The sequence below is a fragment of the Thamnophis sirtalis genome, unplaced genomic scaffold, assembly GCF_051295495.1.
Source record: "Thamnophis sirtalis isolate CommonGarterSnake01/CBP01778 unplaced genomic scaffold, rThaSir2_p1.2 scaffold_9, whole genome shotgun sequence".
Lineage (NCBI taxonomy): Eukaryota > Metazoa > Chordata > Lepidosauria > Squamata > Natricidae > Thamnophis > Thamnophis sirtalis.
Window position 1 is genome coordinate 80,311,316 of NW_028261389.1, and position 23,525 is coordinate 80,334,840.

Below are 23,525 nucleotides of genomic sequence, written 5' to 3' on the forward strand. Positions count from 1 at the left end.
TCTATAAGAGACCTGAGAAACATTATTTGATCTCTGAACCAAATATTGATCCCATATCGTCATTTTAAGCTCAACGTTTAGGCCCGCCATGGTTGAATTCTAAAATATCTGTTTCCCCACTTGGTTCCCACGTCCCTTAAGGATCGCAAAACAGGGAGACATAAAAATGTTAATCCGTTTAATCGTCCAATTCCATCCACCCCAATTCCGTTCCAGTCTAATTACGGATAATCTCTCTCCGTTTGGATCCTGGGCTACAGAGGAAGAAAAAAAAAAAGGAACCTTTTCAGTGGTGACTTTGGACAGATCCTTATACAGCAGTTTCCGAATGTATTCCTGGAGGGGAGGGCGTTTCTTTTTCACCGTTTTCTCCGCTAGGGGAGGGTTACAATAGTAGTAGGCGTTTTCCACCATTGTGACGTAGCGCGCGTCAAGGTGCATCGCTTGCTTCTTCCGCATCATTTGCTCCTGGAAACAAGAGGCGACAACATTCACGGCAGGAAAGGTGCATTTTTTTGTGACGCTCCACACGCGAGAGACAGCTGGGTTTCCAAATCTGATACATACCGTATTTTTCAGAGTATAAGACGCACCCCCCCCCAAAAAGAGGGTGAAAATCTGAGTGCATCTTATACACTGAATACAGATTCCAGGGGATGGTAGAGGATAGGAAGGCCTGGAGGAACATTGTCTATGGGGTTGCGATGGGTCAGACATGCAACTAACAACATGATGCACCCTGCCAACTGTCAATAAAAGTGCCACTCTTATGAACTCAGGCAGAGGGCTGATAACATAGGAAGAACAGATATCTGCAATTTTCTTCCAAGGTTATTTATTTCACGTGCCCTCGAAATATACCTATAGTCAGGTACCCAATCATAGTATTTCACTCTAGCCCTCGAATTAGCTTCTGTACTTACTAGAATGAGCCATAATAGGAGAAAGAAAGAAAGAAAGAAAGAAAGAAAGAAAGAGAGAGAGAGAGAGAGAGAGAGAGAGAGAGAGGAAGGAAGGAAGGAAGGAAGGAAGGAAGGAAGGAAGGAAGGAAGGAAGGAAGGAAGAAAGAAAGAAAGAAAGAAAGAAAGAAAGAAAGAAAGAAAGAAAGAAAGAAAGAAAGAAAGAAAGAAAGAAAGAAAGAAAGAAAGAAAGAAAGAAACCATTAGAAGAAAGTTATACATCATATAATCCTTACCAAAAGGACGCTGGTCCTCAAATGGGAGTCCGGAGACCTGAAGAGGAATCTACCACAGGTCTCTAACAAAGTGCAGGCCATCTCGATATGGTGATGGGAGAAGTCGGACAGGAGCATCTGTGAAAAAGTAGCATGGCCGTTTAAAGGGATTGCATGATGAAACATTCATGGGTCAGCATACTTCATGTACTACATTTCTCAGAAGAAGCTTATTTTGGGAGACAAGCAAATTCCTGGTGCTGCAATGGGTTTGCATATTCTATTCCAATCTGTAACATTAACCTTTTTTTTAAAAGAAAAACAGAAATGTTTAAATGATAAAGCTGTCAGGCCTGCAGCCATCTTTCCTTTTGGATCTTTGGCCTGCCACACTTTCTTATTATTCCGCTATGCATTTTCTACTGGGGGGAAAACGGGAGCGGGGATTGTACGGAGTTAGATGGTATGTAGCCATAACAACATTCTTTCTAGAAAGCCAAGGTCATCCTTTGTCTCTGCACCTCTGCACCTGACCGGAACTGGATGGGAGGAATCTGTCACCATGGCAGTGGGAGATTGGACCATGTTTTGGACTTGTGGGTTGGGGGCAAGTTCTTGAACTTTCAACTGGGTGGGGAAAAGCTTTCAGATTGAGGTTTTCCCAGATGTGCCAACATGGCTCTCTTCATAAATTGGAACTTTGAACAATACTTTGCCTTGGACTCTGATTTAATTTTGGATGCTATTTGGAACCCTGACAAAAGCATCATTACAGATAATTCTAATTACGCACATCCCTTTTTATAAGATGATTTTGAAGCATAACCCCCTCCAGTTAGTCATACATAAGGAAGGGACAGGATCCGGTCAACTGACACTCACCTTTAAACAATGCAGCGTGTCACTTTTGGAGAACATCTTAAACTTCGTAAGCTCTCCAATGAACCTCACGGTTTTGTTCTTTGTCTCGATGTTGATCTGGTCCTTCTTTCTCACCTGAAGACAAGGATGATGGTTTATTTTATCCAGAGGTAGCAAATGTACATTTTGTTACACATTAGACAGCTACAAGCTCAGTCCGCTGATTTGGAATGCACTAAATGTAAGCCTAGAGGTTTAGAATATAATAGATTAGAATCACAGAGTTGGAAGGGACCTTGGAGGTCTTCTAGTCCAACCCCCTGCTCAGGCAGGAAACCCTATATCGTTTCAGACAAATGCCTGTCCAGTCTCTTCTTAAAAACTTCCAGTGTTGGAGAATTGACAACTTTTGGTGGCAAGAACGAACTTTGAAGTGAGGGCTGACTTCACAAGGGAGAATCAAAACTATAAGCAGCAAAATGTTTCTGTCTCTCCATTCAGGTTCATATAAAGTTAGTTCCCTGGTATTACCATCTAAATAATATTTAAAGGATCCAAAAACAGCTGTTCAGAGAGATTCATCTTTAAAGGCACCTTGCTCTTTAACAAGTTTTATTGTCCCAAAGGTGTTTTTTCCAGAGGCAACTGGACTGGTTTTTCTTCGAAGATGTTTCACTGCTCACCCAAGAAGCTTCTTCAGCTCTGACTGGATGGTTCAGCCAGAGCTAAAGAAGCTTCTTGGATAAGAAGTGAAACATTTTCAAAGAAAAACCGGAAAGTCCAGTTGCCTCTTGAAAAAGTAGCTTTGGGGGAACCATGGCCTGGATGACCAAGAATCTCCATAAAAGAGAGTAGGCACATTAAAATTAATGCAGAAACAATAAATAATTTATATTGTATTGAGCTGCCATTTAAAACCAGGTGTAAAATAACCCTTTGGAGTTAAAGAAATTTAGTTGTACCCACAAAGAAAGCTAACACCTTTATCTTGAGGAAAAAGACGCCAGAAGTTTAATGACAAAATTCATTACTCCTTCGTAAGTGAAAACCTGCAATTAAAACTGCTTTTATTTTTCTGTTTCCAATACATTTCCTAGACGGCTAGTATATAATTTATATAATTGTTATATAAATTGGTAGTTAATCATTAAATGTTTTTGAAGTATATAATATATGGCAGGCAAGAGGACTTATTTTAAAGAATTCTGGTTTTAATTAACGATCAAAGTTGTTTATAGTACAGTTCTGCGTCTGACCTACAACAGACAAAGGAAAGGAATTCATAAGTCAACTGAGGATTACTGTATTTTTCGGAGTATAAGCAGCACTTTTTCCCCCTTAAAAGAGGACGAAAATTTGGGTGTGTCTTATACACCGAATGCAGCCTCGCCCACCTGCCGGCCACCATCCTTTGGCCTCTGCCTCCCCGCAATTTGCCTCCTTGCAGCAAACAGCCTGTTTCAGTTCCAGCACAGCCTGATTAGCACAAGCAGCTGATTGTTGGTTGGATCAGTCTCCCAACCATCAGCTGTTTCAGGCTGCCATTGTCTATTGCCGCCTCCACAAACCACTTTTGGCCTCTGCACGCCTCATTTTCCGGCCATTCCGATTCCCACCGCCCGAAATGGGCAGAAAATGGGGCACGCAGAGATGGCAATAGGCTATGCCAATCCCTGCAGCCTGAAACAGCTGATGGTTGAGAGACTGATCCAACCAACAATCAGCTGCTTATGCTAATCAGGCTGTGCTGAAGCTGAAACAGGCTGTTTGCTGCAAGGAGGCAAATTGCTAGGCGGCAGAGGCAGATTTTTTTTTTCTTGTTTTCCTGTCCAAAAGCTAGGCGCATCTTATACTTTGGAGCACCTTATACTCCGAAAAATATGGTATATTTTGGAATAGTAGTTGGATATTCCCAGCCTCCATTTCTGGGTACCTGTCAGGCCTGCATTTATATTCCTTTTAGAATTTTGGCCCGCCACACTTTCTCTTATTTCATTATGCTGTTTCATTAGTATAGTCAATGGGAGGGAGAAATAGAAGGAGTAGGATTGTGGAGTGTATTGTTTTTCATTCTTTACTAGAAGCCAAGGCCATCCTTTGTCTCCGCACCTTCACACCTGACCGGAAGCAGCTGGGTGGAGATGCCAGCATGGAAGAAGAAGATTGGACCATGCGATGGATTGTGGGTGTGGGGACAAGATCATGAACTTTTAACTGGGTAGGATTCTGATGTAACTTCCAGAGTTGGAATCCCACAGCACGATGCCAACATGTCTGCCTTATTAAATTGGAACTTTAAGCATAGTTTTGCCTTCGACTCTGATTTAATTCTGCATGGTATTTGGAACACCGAGAGTACCATTCAAGAAAATACTTAAGAAGATTCCAAAATTTAAAGAGCAGTTGCTCTTTGAGTCTTTTATCTCCGAGCCCAACAACCATGTTGAAAAAGCAAGTATCTAAAAATTTAAACTGGCTGCCAACTCTACTTAGGACGAAACCCAAATAAATCTTTGCAGTTTTCCAACTGCTGTTCTCGCCGTCTGCAATTTAAGCAACGTTGCCATGTGGCAGCAAGATTTGGAATGCTCTGAAAATTAGTATTTTCAAACAAGTTCTTTCAGGCAAAAGAGTCAGAAATAAGCCTCTTCATGAATATGTACAAGGTCAAAATTTAAGATTATGTAATAATACTTTGCATTCTAATTTATGAAATGTAAAAAAAACCCCTTCCATCTGTTAAGAACCCTGGCCTTTTACTGCAAGTTTCCTTGTTATTATGCCAGGCATTTTGAAATGTGGGCAACTCAATCTGATGGAAAACCAGTGGAAACATACATGAAATCTGAAGTCCCCCTTCAGCATGGAACAGAGGTCTTCTGCTACGTCGGACATACAGGGGTGCAACGTGCCAACTAGCCGTGCATAGAAAGGCAGCAAATCCAGCCTGCAAGTAAAGGATAATCCATGGGTAAAGTACTATTTCAAAGAACATTCAGGGATTCCTGTTTTTTAAACTAATTTTCAGATATTTGCAATATAAGTACTACACTGTTACTACACATTGTTGTTGTTGGTTACAAAGTCGTGTCCAACCCATTGTGACCCCATGGACAACGTTCCTCCAGGCCTCCCTGTCCTCTACCATCCTCTGGAGTCCATTGAAGCTCACGCCGGCTGCTTCGGTGACTCCATCCAGCCACCTCCTTCTCTGCCGTCCCCTTCTTCTTCTTTTGCCCCCCATCGTTCCCAGCATGAGGCTCTTCTCCAGGGAGTCCTTCTTCCTTCTCCTTAGGTGGCCAAAGTCTTTGAGTTTCCTCTTCAGGATCTGGCCTTCTAAAGTAGTCAGGGTGGATCTCCTCTAGGACTGACCGGTTACTACATAAACTGCATTATATATTAATTATAACAGTAATATTAGGGAACCTATTATATAATTATAAATATTACTGGGAAGTTATGAGGAAAGTCTAACCATTGCATTTTTTTAGTATTATGCAATAGCACTTAGACTTATATACCACTTCAACTGCTTTAAAGCCCTCTCTAAGCAGTTTAGAGTCGGCTTATTGCCCCCAACAATCTGGGTCCTCATTTTATCGAACTCGGAAGGACGAAAAACTGAGTCAACCTCGAGCCAGTCAGGATCGAATTGCTGGCAGTGGGCAGACTTAGCCTGCAACACTGCATTTTAACCACTGTGCCATCAGGAAAGAGAGTGAGAAAGGGAATAAGAGAGGGAGGGAGGGAGGGGGGGCACTTATAAATGCCTCTTAATTTGATAGCAATAATTCTTATACCGCTTTACAGCCTTCTCAAAGAGGTTTACAGAGTCAGCCTACTGCTCCCAACAATCTGGGTCCTCATTTTACCAACCTCGGAAGGACAGAAGGCTGAATCAACCTCGAGCTGGTCAGGATTGAACTGCTGGCAGTGGGCAGAGTTTGCCTGCAAATGTTGCATTCTAACCACTGTGCCAAAATGGCTCTATTTAACATTAAACGTTTCCACTTCTTTCATGAAATAATCATTACTGGATTATCTCACCTTTTCTCCAAAGAAATTCAAGGCAACATGCATAACGCACCTCCAAGTTTATCCCCCATAAGAACCATTGGGAGAAATTTTAAGGCTGAGAAACAAATTTGACTCAAACCCACTTAATGTATTTCCATGGCTGAAAAAAGACTAAAATCTGAGTTTTTTCCTGTCAAAAAAATTAGACATTGCATTGGCTCTTGCCATCATGGCAAAAATCTGAATTAGTCCTGCATTAAGAATGAGTTAACCGTATTATTTTTTCCTTATGGCCTAACACCAAGGACTAATGTAAGAAAACACAATCAAAACCACCACGAAAATGAGATTAATGCTTGGACAAGAGCTACGTTACAGACTGCCCGGAACCTCCAATGAGTTACTCCAAAGATTTCGCTAAGAATTTGAAAATACTTCAAAAAACTCATATGGAAAGTGTTACTAGATATATTAAAAAAAAACAAAGGCTCTTTTGCCTTGAGATGATTTCAGAAACACAACCAGTTATTTTGCTTGGAAGCTATATGCAAATGGTTTGCAAATTTTCTGGGAAGGTTCTTGATTTGTAATTTATTCTCATACCTGGAATTTTACGGTGGTCTCTCTCACATGAGCACTAATAAGGTTTGATCCGATTTAGCTTCCGATTCCAAGCAAAATCAGGCAGATGCTCATGAGGCCAATAGCTGCATTGGTAGTCCTCGGCTTATGGCCACGATTGAGCCCAAAAACCTATGTTTCTAAGTGGGAAATTGGTTCAGCGAGTTTTGCCCCATTTTACCACTTTTCTCAACACAGCCGTTAAGTGAATCGCTGCAGTCGTGAAGTTAGTGGCACGGTTGCAAAGCGAATCGGCCTCCCCCCCCCTTTGCTTTGCTGGTCAGAAGATCGTAAAAGGGATGACGCGACCCTGGGACACTGCAACCGTCATAAATGTGAGTCGTTTGCCAAGCATCTGAATGTAAATCACCTGACCTGAAACAGTCGTAAGTGTGAAAAGCGGTCATAAGTCACTTTTTTCGGTGCCGTTGTAACTTTGAGCAGTCACTAAATAAGTCGAGGACTACCTGTACGGGGGAAGCCCTTGTTATCTGTGGCAATCCTGATCTTATGGTCATGGATATTAATACCATGGATAATAGGACATTAAGGGGAAAATATCTGCATAGTCAGAAGGTGTGTGTGTGTGTGTGTGTGTGTGTGTGTGTGTGTGTGTGTGTGTTGAGCAATTGTAAAAATGCAAAACTGAGGTTGAGCAAAATCTTTCTTAAAAATTGATGGCGGTTTCCTCACTTAGAACAGCCCAGATGTGGTATTGTTGTGGCCCAGCAGGAGCCGTTGGAGCTGCCACCAGACTCCGACCGCGAGGGGCCCTATGAGTCGGCCCTGGAGGATGTGGAGGACCCTGGACAGGGTTCCGACTCCGAGCAGGGCGCAGAGAGGCTGGTTGGCCACCAGGAGGCGCCTGAGCCTTGGACTAGTGGGGAGGAGACAAAGGAGTATGATCCTGACGTCATGCATTGGAGCAGTGGGGAGGAGCCAAGGGAGTTGGTCCTGGATGCTCAGCAACGCCGGGCAGATCGACGTAGAGAGCAGCTACGCAGTTACCAAAGATAATTGGACCCAGGTGATTGTAATTAGGCTCCTCTCAAGATAGTATTTAAAGAGAGACTGGGAGGAGCCTGGTTTTGCAGGATTCAACGTCATTCCTAACGCTGGAGAAGCTGTTATCTGTCGAAGTCTGAGTTGCTGCCAAGGTTCTTATCTGTTTGTTATGCTTGGCTTTCAGCCACCGAGGTTTTGGTTTCTTGCTAATAAAGTGCTGTGACATTCCAGTTAAGCTTGTCTCGGCATTCGTTATATGCGTTTAGCTTACCTTCTTCATCATGCACATTTGAAGTAAAAAATAACTAAGCAACACTCAGTGGAGGAGTAACAGAGCTAAGTTTCAATAGTCCAGGATCTAAACAATCTAATGGCTGTTTCAAATTTTCCTGTAACAAAGTTCTAGGCAAGTAAGCCTGTCGCAAACAACAATCCCAAAACATTTTTCTTTCTGTTAATTTACATGGTGCTTTTATATCGTGTATTCACAGGATTTTAGGATGAGGGTGTAAACCACCCGCAATCAGATAGGTGATGGGCTGTGTAGGAACTAAATAAATAAATCCCATTTTTGCGCATTTAATGCATTTTAAAAATCCGAAGAGAGGCTACGGGGGAAAATGGGCACTCTAGCCCAAATTCATTTCTATACCTCTTCAGATCTCAGACTCAATTTTAAACGCAACGTTTAAATTCGGTGCTTACCTCTGCCGCGGCACGATGAAAAGGGCCCGGACTAATTTCCTTCGGTTAGCCTTGGTGTTCATATTCATGCAGAAATCCATGGCTGCCTGTGGGAGAAAGGGAAAGCTTGAAATCTGAATCTAAAGCAAGCTAGTCATAAACCCCGTTCACGATATGCAAGAGGCTATCATAGCCCAGTTATGCCCTGGGAAAGGAGGAGGTCAGTCAGTGGTGGGTTCCCCTCCCCGTCGCTACCGGTACGCTGCTCATGGGGCCGGGCATCCCCCGTGGGCACTCCACTGCCCCTGCGACACCCAGCTGCTTGTTGGAGGTTGCGCAGGTGCCGCACGCTGTACGCGCATTCGCAATGGGCCGGTTGCTTTAAAAAGAGGTATGGAACACGGGTGGGCGGGTGGGCCAAACTGGCCACCGTACCAGAAGGCCAGGGGTCAGCAATCTGCAGCTCTGCAGCCACATGTGGCTCTTTCATCCCTCTGCTGCGGCTCCGTCGCTAAAAATATATGTCACAACCGCCAATGTGTGACACACGTCAGCACACAAACCTATTGAGCTTTCCGACCCCCGGTAGGCCAACCACCGATAAATCCGAGAAAAGTTGCAGGAGGAAACAGAACATTTAATTCAACTACATATGCTAGTTTTGTGGCCGCTGAGGAAATCGTCAGGCGCGGGAAGGTTTTTGTGGCTCCCGGAGTCTTCTTTTCTGTGGGAAACGGGTCCAAATGGCTCTTTGGGTGTTTAAGGTTGCCGACCCCTGCAGTAGGCTGTCAGCTGCTCCTGGGTACTAGCGGTACGGCCGTACCGGGCCATACCCCACCACTGGAGCAGGTTCTCCACATCCACGAGTGATTTTGGGCTCAGACCAACCTACAGAATCATTGGTTTTTTTCCCCCCCAGCTATTAATAATCCAAACAAATTTTACACGGCTTTTCTTTGCATGTGTAGATCGGAAAACCCATTTAAACTCATTGTCAGAACAGCTTTTCGCAAACTGCCAAGTTTCCTGCATTTGAGAATGCAATACGAGGAGTCCTCGACTTACAACAGTTCGTTTAGCGACCAGCACTGGAAAAAAAGGGACTTGCATCCGTTTTTCACACTTAGTACACTTCCATGGGCATGTGATCAAAATTCGGAACCTTGGCAACTGATTGATACTTATGGCGGCCACAGTGTCCCGGGGTCACGTGATCCCCTTTGGTGACCTTCTGACTAGCCAAGTCGAAAGCCAGATTCACTTAACAACTGTGTGACTTGTTTAACAGCTGCAGGGATTCACTTAACAACGGTGGCAAGAAACATCGTAAAATGGGGCAAAACTCACTTAACAAATGTCTCACTTAGCAGCAGAAATGTTGGGCTCAATTGTGGTCGTACGCTGGGGACTACCTACATCCAGAAAATGGTATTCTATAGGAATAACCATTAGAATATTAGAGGGGGGTTTTACCTTGTCTATGAGGTCTCTATTTACACAATTGGGGAGCTGCTGAAGAAAAGCATCTACTATAAGTTTTAGGTGCGATCCTGTGCTGGTTTCTTCATCTTCTTGTTCTAAACCAAGCATTAAAAGAAAAAGAGAGATAAGCCCAAAACAGACAAACAAGTAAAATGTAACATTTTAAAAATAAGTTCTACAAGATCCCCGTAAGCAATGAAACATAGGGTGTGTTTTTTTTTAAATTCAGCTGGGGGGAAAATACCAGTTAATACCTAGCGCAGCCTTAAAAGCAAGGGAAGGGGAGAAAAACAAAATAAACAGATGTGGCATTAGTAAAAGAGGGCGGAGAATTAATGCAACGACCCCTAAGAAGAGACAAAGGGTAAAACACACATATGAATATAACTTGAAAGGATAACTGAAGGCAAAGTGATTCTGGATTGGGGGGTTATTTTTTTTTCTCCTCTCGAAGAAGAAATCAAGGACAGAGCATAAATATTTTAGGAATCCATTTCCATCTAGAAAGTAAGATGGACTTGGAGATTCCTTATTAAACCTCATTTATTGGTTGATGCTCCCCCCAAGGAGAACATTCTCACATTCCATCAAACTCCATGATCCTTTCCAAGGGAATTCAAGGTAAGAAGTGTAAAAGCACTTTGCACTTCTGAAGGACTACGCCAAATAAATAATATTATGATTATTATTTTCCCCCTTAAAGCCGGCTTCACCGTGGATATTCCCCTCGGATTTTCTCCCTTTTTTCCTTGTGTATATTTTTGTATTATTTCGCATATGATTTCTCCTGCTAAATCTTTGGACTTGAAATGGGGTTGGCATATTCCCAACCACATAGAGGAAGCAGTGGTACGGCGGGCGTCATAACGCTGGAACTGCCAGCCAGAAATGATCTGCACTCCAGCGGTTCGAGCCCGGCTCCGCAAGACAGGTTGAGCTCCTGCTGCTCGCTCCCTGGCTCCTGCCCACCTAGCAGTTTGAAAGCACGCGATACTGCGAGTAGATAAATGGGTACCACTTGATGGGAGGGGGCTTGGGAAACCTAGCTGCATTTGGGATGTTCTGAGAAATGAAGTCAATGGGGGAAGCTGGATTCACTTCACAGCTTGACATTTAACAAGTGCAGTGATTCACTTAACAACGGAGGGAAGAAAGGTCACAAAGCGATACTGCGAGTAGATAAATGGGTACCACTTGATGGGAGGGGGCGTGGGAAACCTAGCTGCATTCGGGATGTTCTGAGAAATGAAGCCAATGGGGGAAGCTGGATTCACTTCACAGCTTGACATTTAACAAGCGCAGTGATTCACTTAACAACGGAGGGAAGAAAGGTCACAAAAAGATCTTCTCATAAATGCCTCGCTTAGCAACATAAATTTTGGGCTCAATTGTGGGCGCAATTCGAGGGCTACCTGTCTTCGTACAGTCTATCTTGACTAAACAATGGTGAAGCTATTTTCATAAGAGCCACTGGACTGAAGTGACTGAAGAGATGAAAACTCAACTTAAAACAACTGTAATTAAAAGTTAGAGTTAAATACAAGTTAAATACAGTTAGTATCACTTGTTTCTCATTATTTTCTGATGATTTCAAGAGAAAGTTACTGGATGAGCAAAATGTTCCTGAAACTGAAGAACGTTTTTTTCCTACAATTTGGCTAATGTGCTAGATTAGTGTGTGTTCTAATTTAGTTACGATGCTAGCTCAGAGAAATACGTTCATAAATGTACTTAAAAGTTCTTCTCAACCAGGAAATCTAAAAATTTAAGCTCACCACTGAACTGAAATTCATCAAAACCAAAGAAACCTGCATTATTTTTCTCTATCGTCTACAATACAACACAATAGCAGTGTTGGAAGGGACCTTGGAGGCCTTCTAGTCCAACCCCCTGCCTAGGCAGGAAACCCTATACCGTTCCAGACAAATGGCTATCCAACATCTTCTTAAAGACTTCTTATCTTTGAGTTCCTAGAAAAGCCCCACTGGGTAATATATTCCTGCAACTTTTCGGATTACAGATAAATTGGATCGCTTCCTGGAATTTTCTATCTAGTCCCTGCCCCTTGTAAGCTTATCTACTTCAAAATACTTTCTTCTCCTCTTAGTACCACCTCAAAACTCACTTCTTGCAGCTTGCTTTCCGTCACTATTTTCAGCTCCGGTGCTATCTGCTCCCTGTTTCTTGCCTAATTGTGTTAAAAATAGAAAAATATTTTTTTTACACATTGCACTGAAGCAAACCTTTATTATGAACAGCTTAATACTTAATTGCCTCTTCGCCTTTTGGTACACTGTTAATGCTTCAAGTCTTGTCTTATTATTCCAAAAGAAAATGCACAGTGACTATTTTAAATGCTATTTGGTAGGACATGAAGAATGTTTATATCGGATGCCTGTCAACCCTAAAGCTGGCCTGACTGAGGCCATTTTGAGGCTTCAGCGCTGACTCACTGGAAACGAGGGACAGGGGGGGGGGAACTAGAGATAGTTGGGGTGTTGTAGCCAAAACAAAGTGCTTTCTCGTGGGAACCAAGGACATTCCTGCTCGGAAGGAGGGGGCTGGAATCACCGGACAGCATCCTGATTGGACCATGTGACTTGATTGTTCTGAGATAGTGGAAAACTTTTACTTTTAAGGAGGTGAAAACTGTGGGAATATTCAGAGTCAGTTTTCACCAGCCCGTGCCAATACGACACATCCAATAAACGTATTATTTGAGGAAATTGCCTGCCTCAGAGTTTCGTTTGCTACAGATATGGGTATGTGACTTGGAACCCTGACATTAAACAGACTCTGGATTAATTATAATATGTATATTGGATGCTATTATAAACTATGTAAAAGAAAAAGCATATCTATAAAGTAAATCTCACACGAGAAAGGAATTAATAGAATAACTGAATGACAGAGTTGGAAGGGACCTTGGAGGTCTTCTAGTCCAACCCCCTGCTCAAGCAGGAAACCCTGTAGTACCATTTCAGACAAATGGCTGTCCAATCTCCTCCTGAAAACCCACAACTTCTGGAGGCCACTTCCGCTCCACTGATTAATTGTCCTCGCTGTCAAAGTAGAATAATTGATCTCACCATGGACAGGGGGAATGTCTACACTTATCGTTCAACTTAAAAGTTGTCTACCAAAGCAAAGGAGATTCACTGAGCAAAAACGGACAAAACAATTCTTCTCGCATTCAGATAAAATGACTCATCTTTCTCACAAGGAGATGCGCACCCCATGATGGCGCCTCTGACCACACTAAGTGCTTTACAAACCATCTCATTCATCCTAACAACCCTGTGAGGTAGGCCACAATGCATTCCGTGCTCCTTTTTTAAAAAAAGAATGGGACTAAAGCCAGATTAGAGAATGAGTCCACATTTACTAATCCTCCAACTAAGCTGATCGAAGGCAGACAGGTGTCTTGGTTAAAAAAAGGTTAATAGGGATTTGATGGAATAGGGAGCTGTGCCTAAAATGTCACATTTCCTTTCTCCAACGTGCAAGTGTTAGATGCGATGCGTACAGACATCGGAAACCTGATATTAAGCCCATTGGGCGTGAGCAAACAATTATCAGGAAAATGTGATGTTTGTTGGCTCTTACTGTTTCAATTCAAGCAAACAAATAATAATTGTTTTCCCTGTTGCTTGAAATTGGTTGGAAACAATTATTGGCCATCATTCTCAATGGGAAAATGATTTACTGTTCTATGATACAATCATTAAACTCCCACGTGAAGCAGAAGAGATGTTGCCCTTTTTATTATTACTTAAGTCCTGTCAAGAGGATTTTTAATTATTTCCACATACAGTGGGAGTTGTTAACAGGACAGCAAAGCTGGAAGGGACCTTGGAGGTCTTCTAGTCCTGCCCCCTGCTCAAGCAGGAGAACCAAACCATCTCAGACAAGTGACTGTCCAGTCTCTTCTTAAAAACCTCCAGTGATGGGAGCACCCACAACTTCCGGAGGCAAGCTGTTCCGCTGGTTAATTGTCCTCCCTGGCAGGAAATTTCTCCTTACACCTAGATTGCTTCCAAGGGTAAGTAGATGTACTACAGGCTGTATATTTTAGGAGTGTTGAATAGCAACTTACAGACGAAATTACTCTTGTTCTGGGTTACAAAACTTCCCCCAAAGGAGTTGCATTAGGCTAGCCATATTGTTAAAATATGCTTTATATATTGTTTAGGTATATGCTGCTTAGATTCATGTATACAAATCTGTAAGAATAACATACTTTTCCACATCATTGTTACCTTGTTCGTCAAGAAGTTTTTTTGTGAGGTCTTCTGCTTCCTCCCCGCAATCTAGATCAAGGGTCTCATCGTTAATATCCAAGTTTTCTAGTTCCAGTTCTAGATCTTCCGTGACGGATATATCTTTGTTTTCCTTAGTTTCTTTTAGCTCTGTTTCAAAAAGAATTCGATGTACATTTTACATTGCCTTTGAAATGACATATATTCCTCTCTTTTTATTTTTCTGATGAAAGTATAAAGCACATAGATGAAATAATAACACCATTTATCTGGTCCCTAATGCTTAGACATTTTCATTTTTTTTTAAAAGAAGTTTGAAGCACTCTTTTCCTGTTCTTGCCAGAAAAATAAAAAAGCCGTTACTATTTTAACCTTAAAAACGCAACATTGGCAATGATCACATTTACACAGAGCATTAAGCTGCACTGTAGTTTTTGAAATCCATTCAAAATTATCCTTACTAAGGTATATGCCCCCAAGCCTATTTATGGAATCTGGTGTGTTTACAGCGTTTCTTGTATGTTGTTAGTTATCTTTGATTTGTTTCCGCCTATCATTCAATCTGACAGCCAAGAAACAAAGTGGAAGGGGAAATAGTTAGGAAATTCACCCCCTTTACTTTGGCTCAAAATATGGGCAAGGAATTCCCGCAGCGTTTTTCAAAACTTATTTCTACAAAAAAAGTTCCATGGTAGCAAGCGAACGTCTTGACTTGCAAGATTAGGTTAAGTTAGGTTAGGTTAAGTTAATTTATAGGCTGCCCTTTTCCCTGAGGGGACTCAGGGCGGCTTACAACTTATATAGGAAGGGGAAACATACAATGACATATAGGACAATACATAATTAAAAGAGTAAAGCAACATTCATTCAACATTCGGGCGGGGATAGCCATAGCAATAGCAGTTAGACTTGTATACCGCTTCATAGGGCTTTCAGCCCTCTCTAAGCGGTTTACAGAGAGTCAGCATATTGCCCCCAACAACAATCCGGGTCCTCATTTTACCCACCTCGGAAGGATGGAAGGCTGAGTCAACCCTGAGCCGGTGGGATTTGAACCGCTGAACTGCTGATCTAGCAGTAGCCTGCAGTGCTGCATTTAACCACTGCGCCACCTCGGCTCGGGATGGATTATCTTTAACCCCAGGCCTGACGGGATAGCCAGGTCTTGAGGGCTGTGCGGAAGGTCTGGAGGGTGGTGAGGGTACGAATCTCCACGGGGAGATCGTTCCAAAGGGTCGGAGCTACCACCGAGAAGGCTCTCCTCCGCGTGGTTGCCAGTCGACACTGACTGGCAGATGGAACTCGGAGGAGGCCCAATCTATGCGATCTAATGGGTCGTGAGGAGGTGATTGGCAGGAGGCGGTCTCTCAAGTACCTAGATCCACTACCATGAAGGGCTTTATGGGTGGTGAGTAGCACCTTGAAGCGCACCCGGAGACCAACAGGTAGCCAGCGCAGCTCGCGGAGGATAGGTGTTATGTGGGCGAACCGCGGTGCGCCCACGATCACTCGCGCGGCCGCATTCTGGACTAGCTGAAGTCTCCGGATGCTCTTCAAGGGCAGCCCCATGTAGAGCACATTGCAGTATTCCAGCCTAGAGGTCACAAGGGCCCGAGTGACTGTTGTGAGAGCCTCCCGATTCAGGTAGGGTCGCAACTGGCGCACCAGGCGAACCTGGGCAAATGCCCCCCTGGTCATTAGCAAGAGCTAAGACAACTTAGCAAAGAGCAGAAAACAAGCCATGGTTTCTTAGCTGAACGCAAGCCAGTGTTAACCCATCTATGGCTTCTTGTTGTGCTTTGAACCACTGTTAACACGGTCCACAATTCGTCACTGTAGAATAATATAGCCATGGTTAATCAAGTTAGCAAATGTGCACATCCTCTTAAGGCAGCATAGCCCGACGTAGCCCTAATCACAGCTCAGCATAAAAACCCACCTGCTTCTACGCGAAGTAATCTCAGGGGTAAACCCAAATACTATACCTCTGGAGTCGTCCCTGCCAGAGTCTTTGGCCTGAGAACATTTCTCATTGTCTTTAAACAAGATAGCTGGCACGAACGCTTTTAAATCAATAAGGTTCTCGTAGAAGTTCCTGGCATCTTCGTCTTCCCAGATTCCGCCCTCCAAATCATATTCCCCAGGTTTGCCGGGGGTAAAAATATCAATTCCAGGGCCATGTTCTGCAATTTAAACACACAAAAGCATCAAATATTTCAATGAAGTTGGAATTTCATTCCCCTCCCCAATATTCCTGCAGAGAAGAGCAACAAAGAGGATGAGGGGACTGGAGGCTAAAACATATGAAGAACGGTTGCAGGAACTGGGGATGTCTAGTTTAATGGAAAGAAGGACCAGGGGAGACATGATAGCAGTCTTACAAAATCTCAGGGGTTGCCACAAAGAAGAGGGAGTCAAGCTATTCTCCAAGGCACCTGAAGGCAGGACAAGAAGCAATGGGTGGAAACTAATCAAGGAGAGAAGCAACCTAGAACTAAGGAGAAATTTCCTGACAGTGAAAACAATTAATCAGTGGAACAACTTGCCTCCAGAAGTTGTGAATGCTCCAACACTGGAGGTTTTTAAGAAGACATTGGACAACAATTTGTCTGAAGTGGTGTAGGGTTTCCTGCCTAAGCAGGGGGTTGGACTAGAAGACCGCCAAGGTCCCTTCCACCTCTGTTATTCTATTCTATTCCTACTTCAATGCTTAAAAGATACAAACTGGGGAGAAAATCGGTGAAGAGTCAGCAGGATTGACTATAGAAAGAAAGCCAATTTTTTAAACCTGCATCATCATTTTACTTACCTTCCGGAACAGGTTTGTCTTGGGGGAGATCTGGCATATTTTCATCCAGGAGGTCTGCTAAAGATTGAGAGTTTGCCAACAGCTTCTGATAAGACATAGCAAATTCTTCATATTGTTTATGCCGGTCTTCACTCAATTCCCCTTTAGAATGCAGAATACGCCTAGAAAACCATATGCAGCCCGGAGGGGGGGAAAGCAAAATGAAAAGATTTTGCCAATGTTTCATCCCAAAGTTAAACCTATCAAAAGTCCAATTTTTAATCCCTTTAACAAGGAAAAAAACCCTAGAGGGAATTACATAAAAATATTGACCTATAAATATTTAATTAAAATAGCAATAGCAATAGCAGTTAGACTTATATACCGCTTCATAGGGCTTTCAGCCCTCTCTAAGCGGTTTACAGAGTCAGCATATCGCCCCCAACAATCCGGGTCCTCATTTTACCCACCTCGGAAGGATGGAAGGCTGAGTCAACCCTGAGCCGGTGAGATTTGAACCGCCGAACTGCAACTAGCAGTCAGCTGAAGTGGCTGCAGTACTGCACTCTAACCACTGCGCCACCTTGGCTCTAAAAAACACTAAACATATACCAGACTTCCATTCACTCTCTATAGAACAGATATGGCTATAGGCCCTTTTCCATTTTTTATATCCTAAACAAACTACAGGCAGTACTCAACTTACGACCGTTGATTTAGTGACCATTCAAAGTTACAAAGGCACTGAAAAATGTGACTTAGGACCATTTTCCATGCTTAAAACTGTGGCAGCTTTCCTGTGGTCACATGATCAAAATTTAAATGCTCGACAACTGACTCATATTTATTACGGTCGCTGTATCCCGGGGCTACCTTCGGTCAAGCAAAGTCAATGGGGAAGGCAGATTTACTTAACAACCGTGTTACTATCTTAACAACTGCAGTGATTCACTTAACAACTGTGGCAAGAAAAGTCATAAAACGGGGCCGAACCCATTTAACAAATGTCTCGCTTAGCGAGAGAAATTTTGGGCTCGGCTATGGTCATAAACCGAGGACTATCTGAACATGTGCATTTCTGTGTGTGTCTGCGTGCATACTTCATATACCGCGTAAGAGCCAAGGTGGCGCAGTGGTTAAATGCAGCACTGCAGGCTACTGCTAGATCAGCAGTTCAGCGGTTCAAATCCCACCGGCTCAGGGTTGACTCAGCCTTCCATCCTTCCGAGGTGGGTAAAATGAGGACCCAGATTGTTGGGGGCAATATGCTGACTCTCTGTAAACCGCTTAGAGAGGCCTGAAAGGCCTATGAAGCGGTATATAAGTCTACTGCTATTGCTATTGCTATTGCTATTACTTTATGCAATTCAATTATTAATATTGATGCCAGTTTCATAAACTAGTAAATGCAATCCAAATCTCTAAAGGGTTCTGAAACATAATTCCTAGAAGTAAAATGCTAATTCAAATATAAATAAATGAGTTATTCAAACCACTGGGGGAAAAAAAAGATATGCTTCTAATCTTGTAGCCTTGCAACAACATAAAAGCATCCATGATTCATTGATTTGTCTTCCAGCTTCTTCTGAAGCTATTGATAAGTTATTACAAAGCCCAAAATTACCAATGAACGTATAAAGTAACTTATATTATAAAGGCAGTTATATGCATACAAATATTACACTACATTTCCCCGCAAAAAAATAATAATAATGCACAAGCCAAATTGACTAATTTCTTCTTTAAAAGACAAGATGTCAGATAGTAAGTAAAATTCATCGTAATTTATGTAGAATATAAAATAACTTGAATTGACCGTTTGAATGGCCAATTCCCCTTTGGGAAGATAGGATGAATGGGGATTAATAAGAATAATTAACTTACACTACATTTCCCCGCAAAAAAATAATAATAATGCACAAGCCAAATTGACTTAATTTCTTCTTTAAAAGACAAGATGTCAGATAGTAAGTTAAATTCATCATAATTTATGTAGAATATAAGATAACTTGAACTGACCGTTTGAATGGCCAATTCCCCTTTGGGAAGATAGGCTGAATGGGGATTAATAAGAATAACTAACTATCAGTTGAAAGTGAGTAGAAGCATGAATGAAGAATTATAGGCCAGAATAACTGGAGAAGGAAGTACTCTAGGGGGGTTATCAATCTAACAAAATTGAAATACATACTGATTGTAATCAGCCAAGAGTGAACGAAGGGCAATAAATTCAGTCTTCACCATATTAAACAGGAATTATGATGCTTTTGAGTCAGCAATTTTTGGAAGGAGAAAGGGGAAGGTAGTCACAATAGCCTACACAACCTTTCCGTAGCTGGAAATTTCTGTTTGAGGAGTCCTTCCTACGAAGGGAAGGATTTCCTGCTTTCACAGGTCATCCTTGACTTATAACAGTTCATTTAGTGACCGTTCGAAGTTACAACGGCCCTGAAAAAGGCAACTTCTTTTCGGGGAAACACGGTATTCGAATCTGGGTTGAAATCTTCTTGAATATCCAGCTGCTTTTAAAAACATACTGTGTTTCCTCGAAAATAAGACAGGATCTTAGTTTATTTTGACCCCTGAAATAAGCGCTTGGCCTTATTTTCAGGGAGGTCTTATTATTTTTGAGGTGCAGGAGGAGGAGAGTGTGGTCACCTCATAGCTGCTGCTGTTGCAATATTTTTGGGGAGGGCTTATTTTGGGGAAGGGCTTATTTTAGCGCATGCACTCAAAAGCCCAATTGGGTTTTTGAAGTCTTATTTTCAGGGAAACGGGGCAGGAAGGAAGAAGAAATATGAGGTGGTGGTTTGTAGTGCAAAAAAATAAGAAAAAAAGGATAAATCTCGTCTACCACGGCTTATTATGGGAAAATGAGAATAAAACTCCCTGTGAAGAAGTTGACAGATGTTGCCCAAATATCAACAATGCTTTCTAACCCAAAAGCAATCTGTTTGCAAATGCAAAAGGAGAATCTCCCCGAAAACACAATTTTTCATCTTTTAGGATTAAAATAGACCAGGCTCCGTATGTTAAGGCGCAGGCCTTGAAACTCCGTGAATATCTTTTGATGTAGGAAGGGCTCCAGCTACATCTTATTTAAGACTGGAATAGCAACTACAAAAACTGGTATTAATCTCAGAGAAACCTAACGGACATATTTCAAAGAGCAGGAAAAGTGTTGTCGAACAAACACACAAAAATAGAATACTAAATGCCTATAAAAACCTTACTAGCACCCCACACACACACACATTTTTGACTGGAAAATGCAGGACCTGAGAGTTAAAACACTTCCTTCGACAAATTAAATAAGGATTCTTACCCAATCCGTGTTTGTTTGTTTGTTTGTTTTCTAAACTCTGGCAAGTTAACGCTAAGATCACACAAAACTTCACCTGTTCTGCCTTTCAATGTTTTGCAGTTCCCTGTGGTCCCTTTTCAAGTGCTTGGTCAGCGAGGTGAAATATTCCTTCAGCAGGTTTTGGAAAGGCTGCTGCTTCTCCGCGCTGATGATCTCGCTGGGGGGGAAGCTCAGGCTGAACTTATCCGCCGCGCTTTTCACCTTCCTGGGCACCAAGCCCGCGATGTCGTCCCCGCAGTGCCGGCAGAAGCTGATGACCACGGAGACGTGGGTGTGGGTCTCCCGGTCGGCGTTGATGATGCTCTTCAGCTGCTCGTAGATGAGGGAGAGGCCCTCCTTGTCGGTGAAGATCCCGACGATGGTCAGCTCGGCGATGAAGCGCAGGTCGGTCCTCAGCTTGGTGATGTTGGGCGTTTTCTCTTCTTTCCTGGCTTCGAAGTGCTTCTTCCAGACTTGGAGCAGCGAGGGGGCGAAGTCGGCGTAGCGCTGGTGGAAGAGGGAGCAGAGGTGCACGGCGCAGTTGACATCGGAGATCTTCAGCTTGGCCTCCACGATGGAGGCCACGGCCTCGGCGATGTACTTGCTCAAGTTGAGGCCGTTGAAGTCATGGGACAAGGAGTCCCTCTGCTGCTCGGTGATGGTCTTCAGCTTCTTCACGAAGGCCGTGTTCTTCTTCAGGCTGGAGTCCAGCCTGCTGAAGAAGTTCTCCTCCGGGCGGCTTTCCGAGGCGTTCTGGTTCTTGCTCCGAAGCTCCTTCCGGGCTTGGTGGCGCTCCCAAGCCTCCTGGTGCAGCTGGTGGGCCTCTTCTTTCTCTCTGGAAAAAAAAAGGACATTAACGGGAGGACAAGGTTTGATAGATAGATAGATAGATAGATAGATAGATAGATAGATAGATAGATAGATAGATAGATAGATAGATAGATAGATAGATAGATAGATAGATAGATAGATAGATAGATAGATAGATGATAGAGATAGATAGATAGATAGATAGATAGATAGATAGATAGATAGATAGATAGATAGATAGATAGATAGATAGATAGATAGATAGATGATAGATGATAGATAGATGATAGATGATAGATAGAGATATAGAGATATAGAGATATAGAGATATAGAGATAGAGAGAGAGATAGAGAGATAGAGAGATAGAGAGATAGAGAGATAGAGAGATAGAGAGATAGAGAGATAGAGAGATAGAGAGATAGAGAGATAGATAGATAGATAGATAGATAGATAGATAGATAGATAGATAGATAGATAGATAGATAGATAGATATATTTACAACCCCCGGTATGCCCAAATATGGGATGATCACTACTTCCATTCTCTGTCCTTCAGCTCGTCACAAGAGACTATTGGGTTCTGCCTGGATGGTCTCTTGTGACGAGCCAAAGGACAGAGAATGGAAGTAGTGATCTTCCTCCCATATTTGGGCATACCAGGGGTTGTAAAATCTAAATAGATACCTTTCACCCTGGCTAGGCTGATAAGGAGTCGAGCTCTGTGGCTCAATGGTTAACCCATCTGCCTTAGGGGCAATACAGCACAGGCTCGATTCCCAGTAAGGGTATGGCTAGCTGATGAGAGCTAAATAGCTTGAAATAGATCTATACTAGTCTCCCTTTATTTATTTATCTGCACAAATATAACATACATACATACATACATACATACATACATACATACATACATACATACATACATTTAAACATTTTTATTAACAAATATGTAAAATACACACAAAAATTAGACGTACACCACATTTATACAATACAATATGAACAGGAACTTCCTGTTCTTTATAATAGCAATCATCAATCAATACCACTCACCTTATATTATTTCCCCTTCTATTGTGTTTCATTTGGATTTCACCATTCTTAACCCTCTTATTTTACTCATAACTATTATTTTTTGAGTTTTGTTATATTCCTTCATTGATTTTTGTTTCTTTCCTCCATCCACCTATACCATTTATCCCATATCTGATAGAATTCTGATTCTTCTTTTCCCTGGATTTCTTTAGTTAGTTTAAGTTATATTTTTAAGTTGGTATTCGGCCTTTTAGAAAAAAACCTATCCTCCAAGGAGGATACGAGGACTGGGCAATGCATCTGTTTAAAAAAAATAGTAATTTTATTTTTTTTTGTTTACTCATTTTTATCTTTTTCATTGCTTGGACTGGACAATACACTTGTTAAAAAAATACTAAACCCACTTTATATTTATTCATTTGTATCCCGCCTTATTTTTACAAATAATTCAAGGTAGAGAACATATTCAACACACATTCCTCCTCCTCCTATTTTCCCCACAAAGACAACATTGCTACCCAGTTGGCTTTCATGGCTAAAGTCGGACAAGAATTCACTGTCTCCTAGTGATTGGCCCAAAGTCACCCAGCTGGCTTTCGTGTCCAAGGCGGGACTAGAACACCCAGTCTCCTAGCGATTGGTCCACTTGGGAAAATCAACCTCTGTTTCCTTGTATGTGAAGGAGGGTTTTTCCCCCCCCTAAGGTGATATCTAGTGCAATATACTGTATTTTTCAGAGCATAAGTCGCACTTTCCCCCCCACTAAAAGAGGGTGAAAATTTGGGTGCATCTTATACACCAAATGTAGCCCCGCCCACCCGCCAGCCCCCACCCTTTGGCCTCTGCCTCCCAGCAATTTGCCTCCTTGCAGCAAACAGCCTATTTCAGTTTCAGCACAGCCTGATTAGCACAAGCAGCTGATTGTCAGTTGGATCGGCCTCCCAACCATCAGCTGTTTCAGGCTGCAGGAATTGCCATTACCTATTGCATCCTCCTGCTTGCCCCATTTTGGGGTTCTGCACGCCCCATTTTTCACCCATTCCGGTTCCTGCTGCCAAAACAGGAGGAAAATGGGGCGCGCGGAGGCGGCAATAGGTTATGGCAATCCCTGCAGCCTGAAACAACTGATGGTTGAGAGGCCCGACCATCAGCTGCTTGTGCTAATCAGGCTGTGCTGAAACTGAAACAGGCTGTTTGCTGCAAGGAGGCAAATTGCTGGGAGACAGAGGCAGATTTCTTTTCCCTTGTGGTAATCAGACTAAACTGAAACTGAAACTGAAACAGGTTGTTTGCTGCAAGGAGGCAAATTGCTGGGAAGCAGAGGCAGATTTTTTTCCCTTGTGCTAATCAAGCGAAACTGAAACAGGCTGATTGCTGTTTGTTGCAAGGAGGCAAATTGCTGGGAGGCAGAAGCAGAATTTTTTTCTTCTTTTCCTTCTCAAAAGCTA

At 42.6% G+C, this 23,525-nt stretch overlaps 1 protein-coding gene across 2 annotated transcripts in view; it reads right to left on the minus strand.

Moving 5' to 3' along the window:
• The window catches only part of UPF2 (UPF2 regulator of nonsense mediated mRNA decay), a 49,210-nt gene that overhangs the window by 16,818 nt on the left and 8,867 nt on the right, over positions 1 to 23,525 (minus strand). Inside the window, exons 3-13 of one of the 2 annotated variants that reach the window (XM_087722380.1) lie at positions 20,290 to 21,069; positions 16,913 to 17,073; positions 16,089 to 16,286; positions 14,104 to 14,253; positions 11,970 to 12,032; positions 9,836 to 9,939; positions 8,384 to 8,469; positions 4,874 to 4,982; positions 2,057 to 2,170; positions 1,196 to 1,312; positions 283 to 468 (exon numbers count right to left, since the gene is read on the minus strand). In XM_087722380.1, the coding sequence (XP_087578506.1) occupies positions 283 to 468; positions 1,196 to 1,312; positions 2,057 to 2,170; positions 4,874 to 4,982; positions 8,384 to 8,469; positions 9,836 to 9,939; positions 11,970 to 12,032; positions 14,104 to 14,253; positions 16,089 to 16,286; positions 16,913 to 17,073; positions 20,290 to 21,069 (2,068 nt within the window). The remainder of the gene's footprint in view (positions 1 to 282; positions 469 to 1,195; positions 1,313 to 2,056; positions 2,171 to 4,873; positions 4,983 to 8,383; positions 8,470 to 9,835; positions 9,940 to 11,969; positions 12,033 to 14,103; positions 14,254 to 16,088; positions 16,287 to 16,912; positions 17,074 to 20,289; positions 21,070 to 23,525) is intronic. The other variant, XM_087722381.1, reaches the window with a different exon arrangement.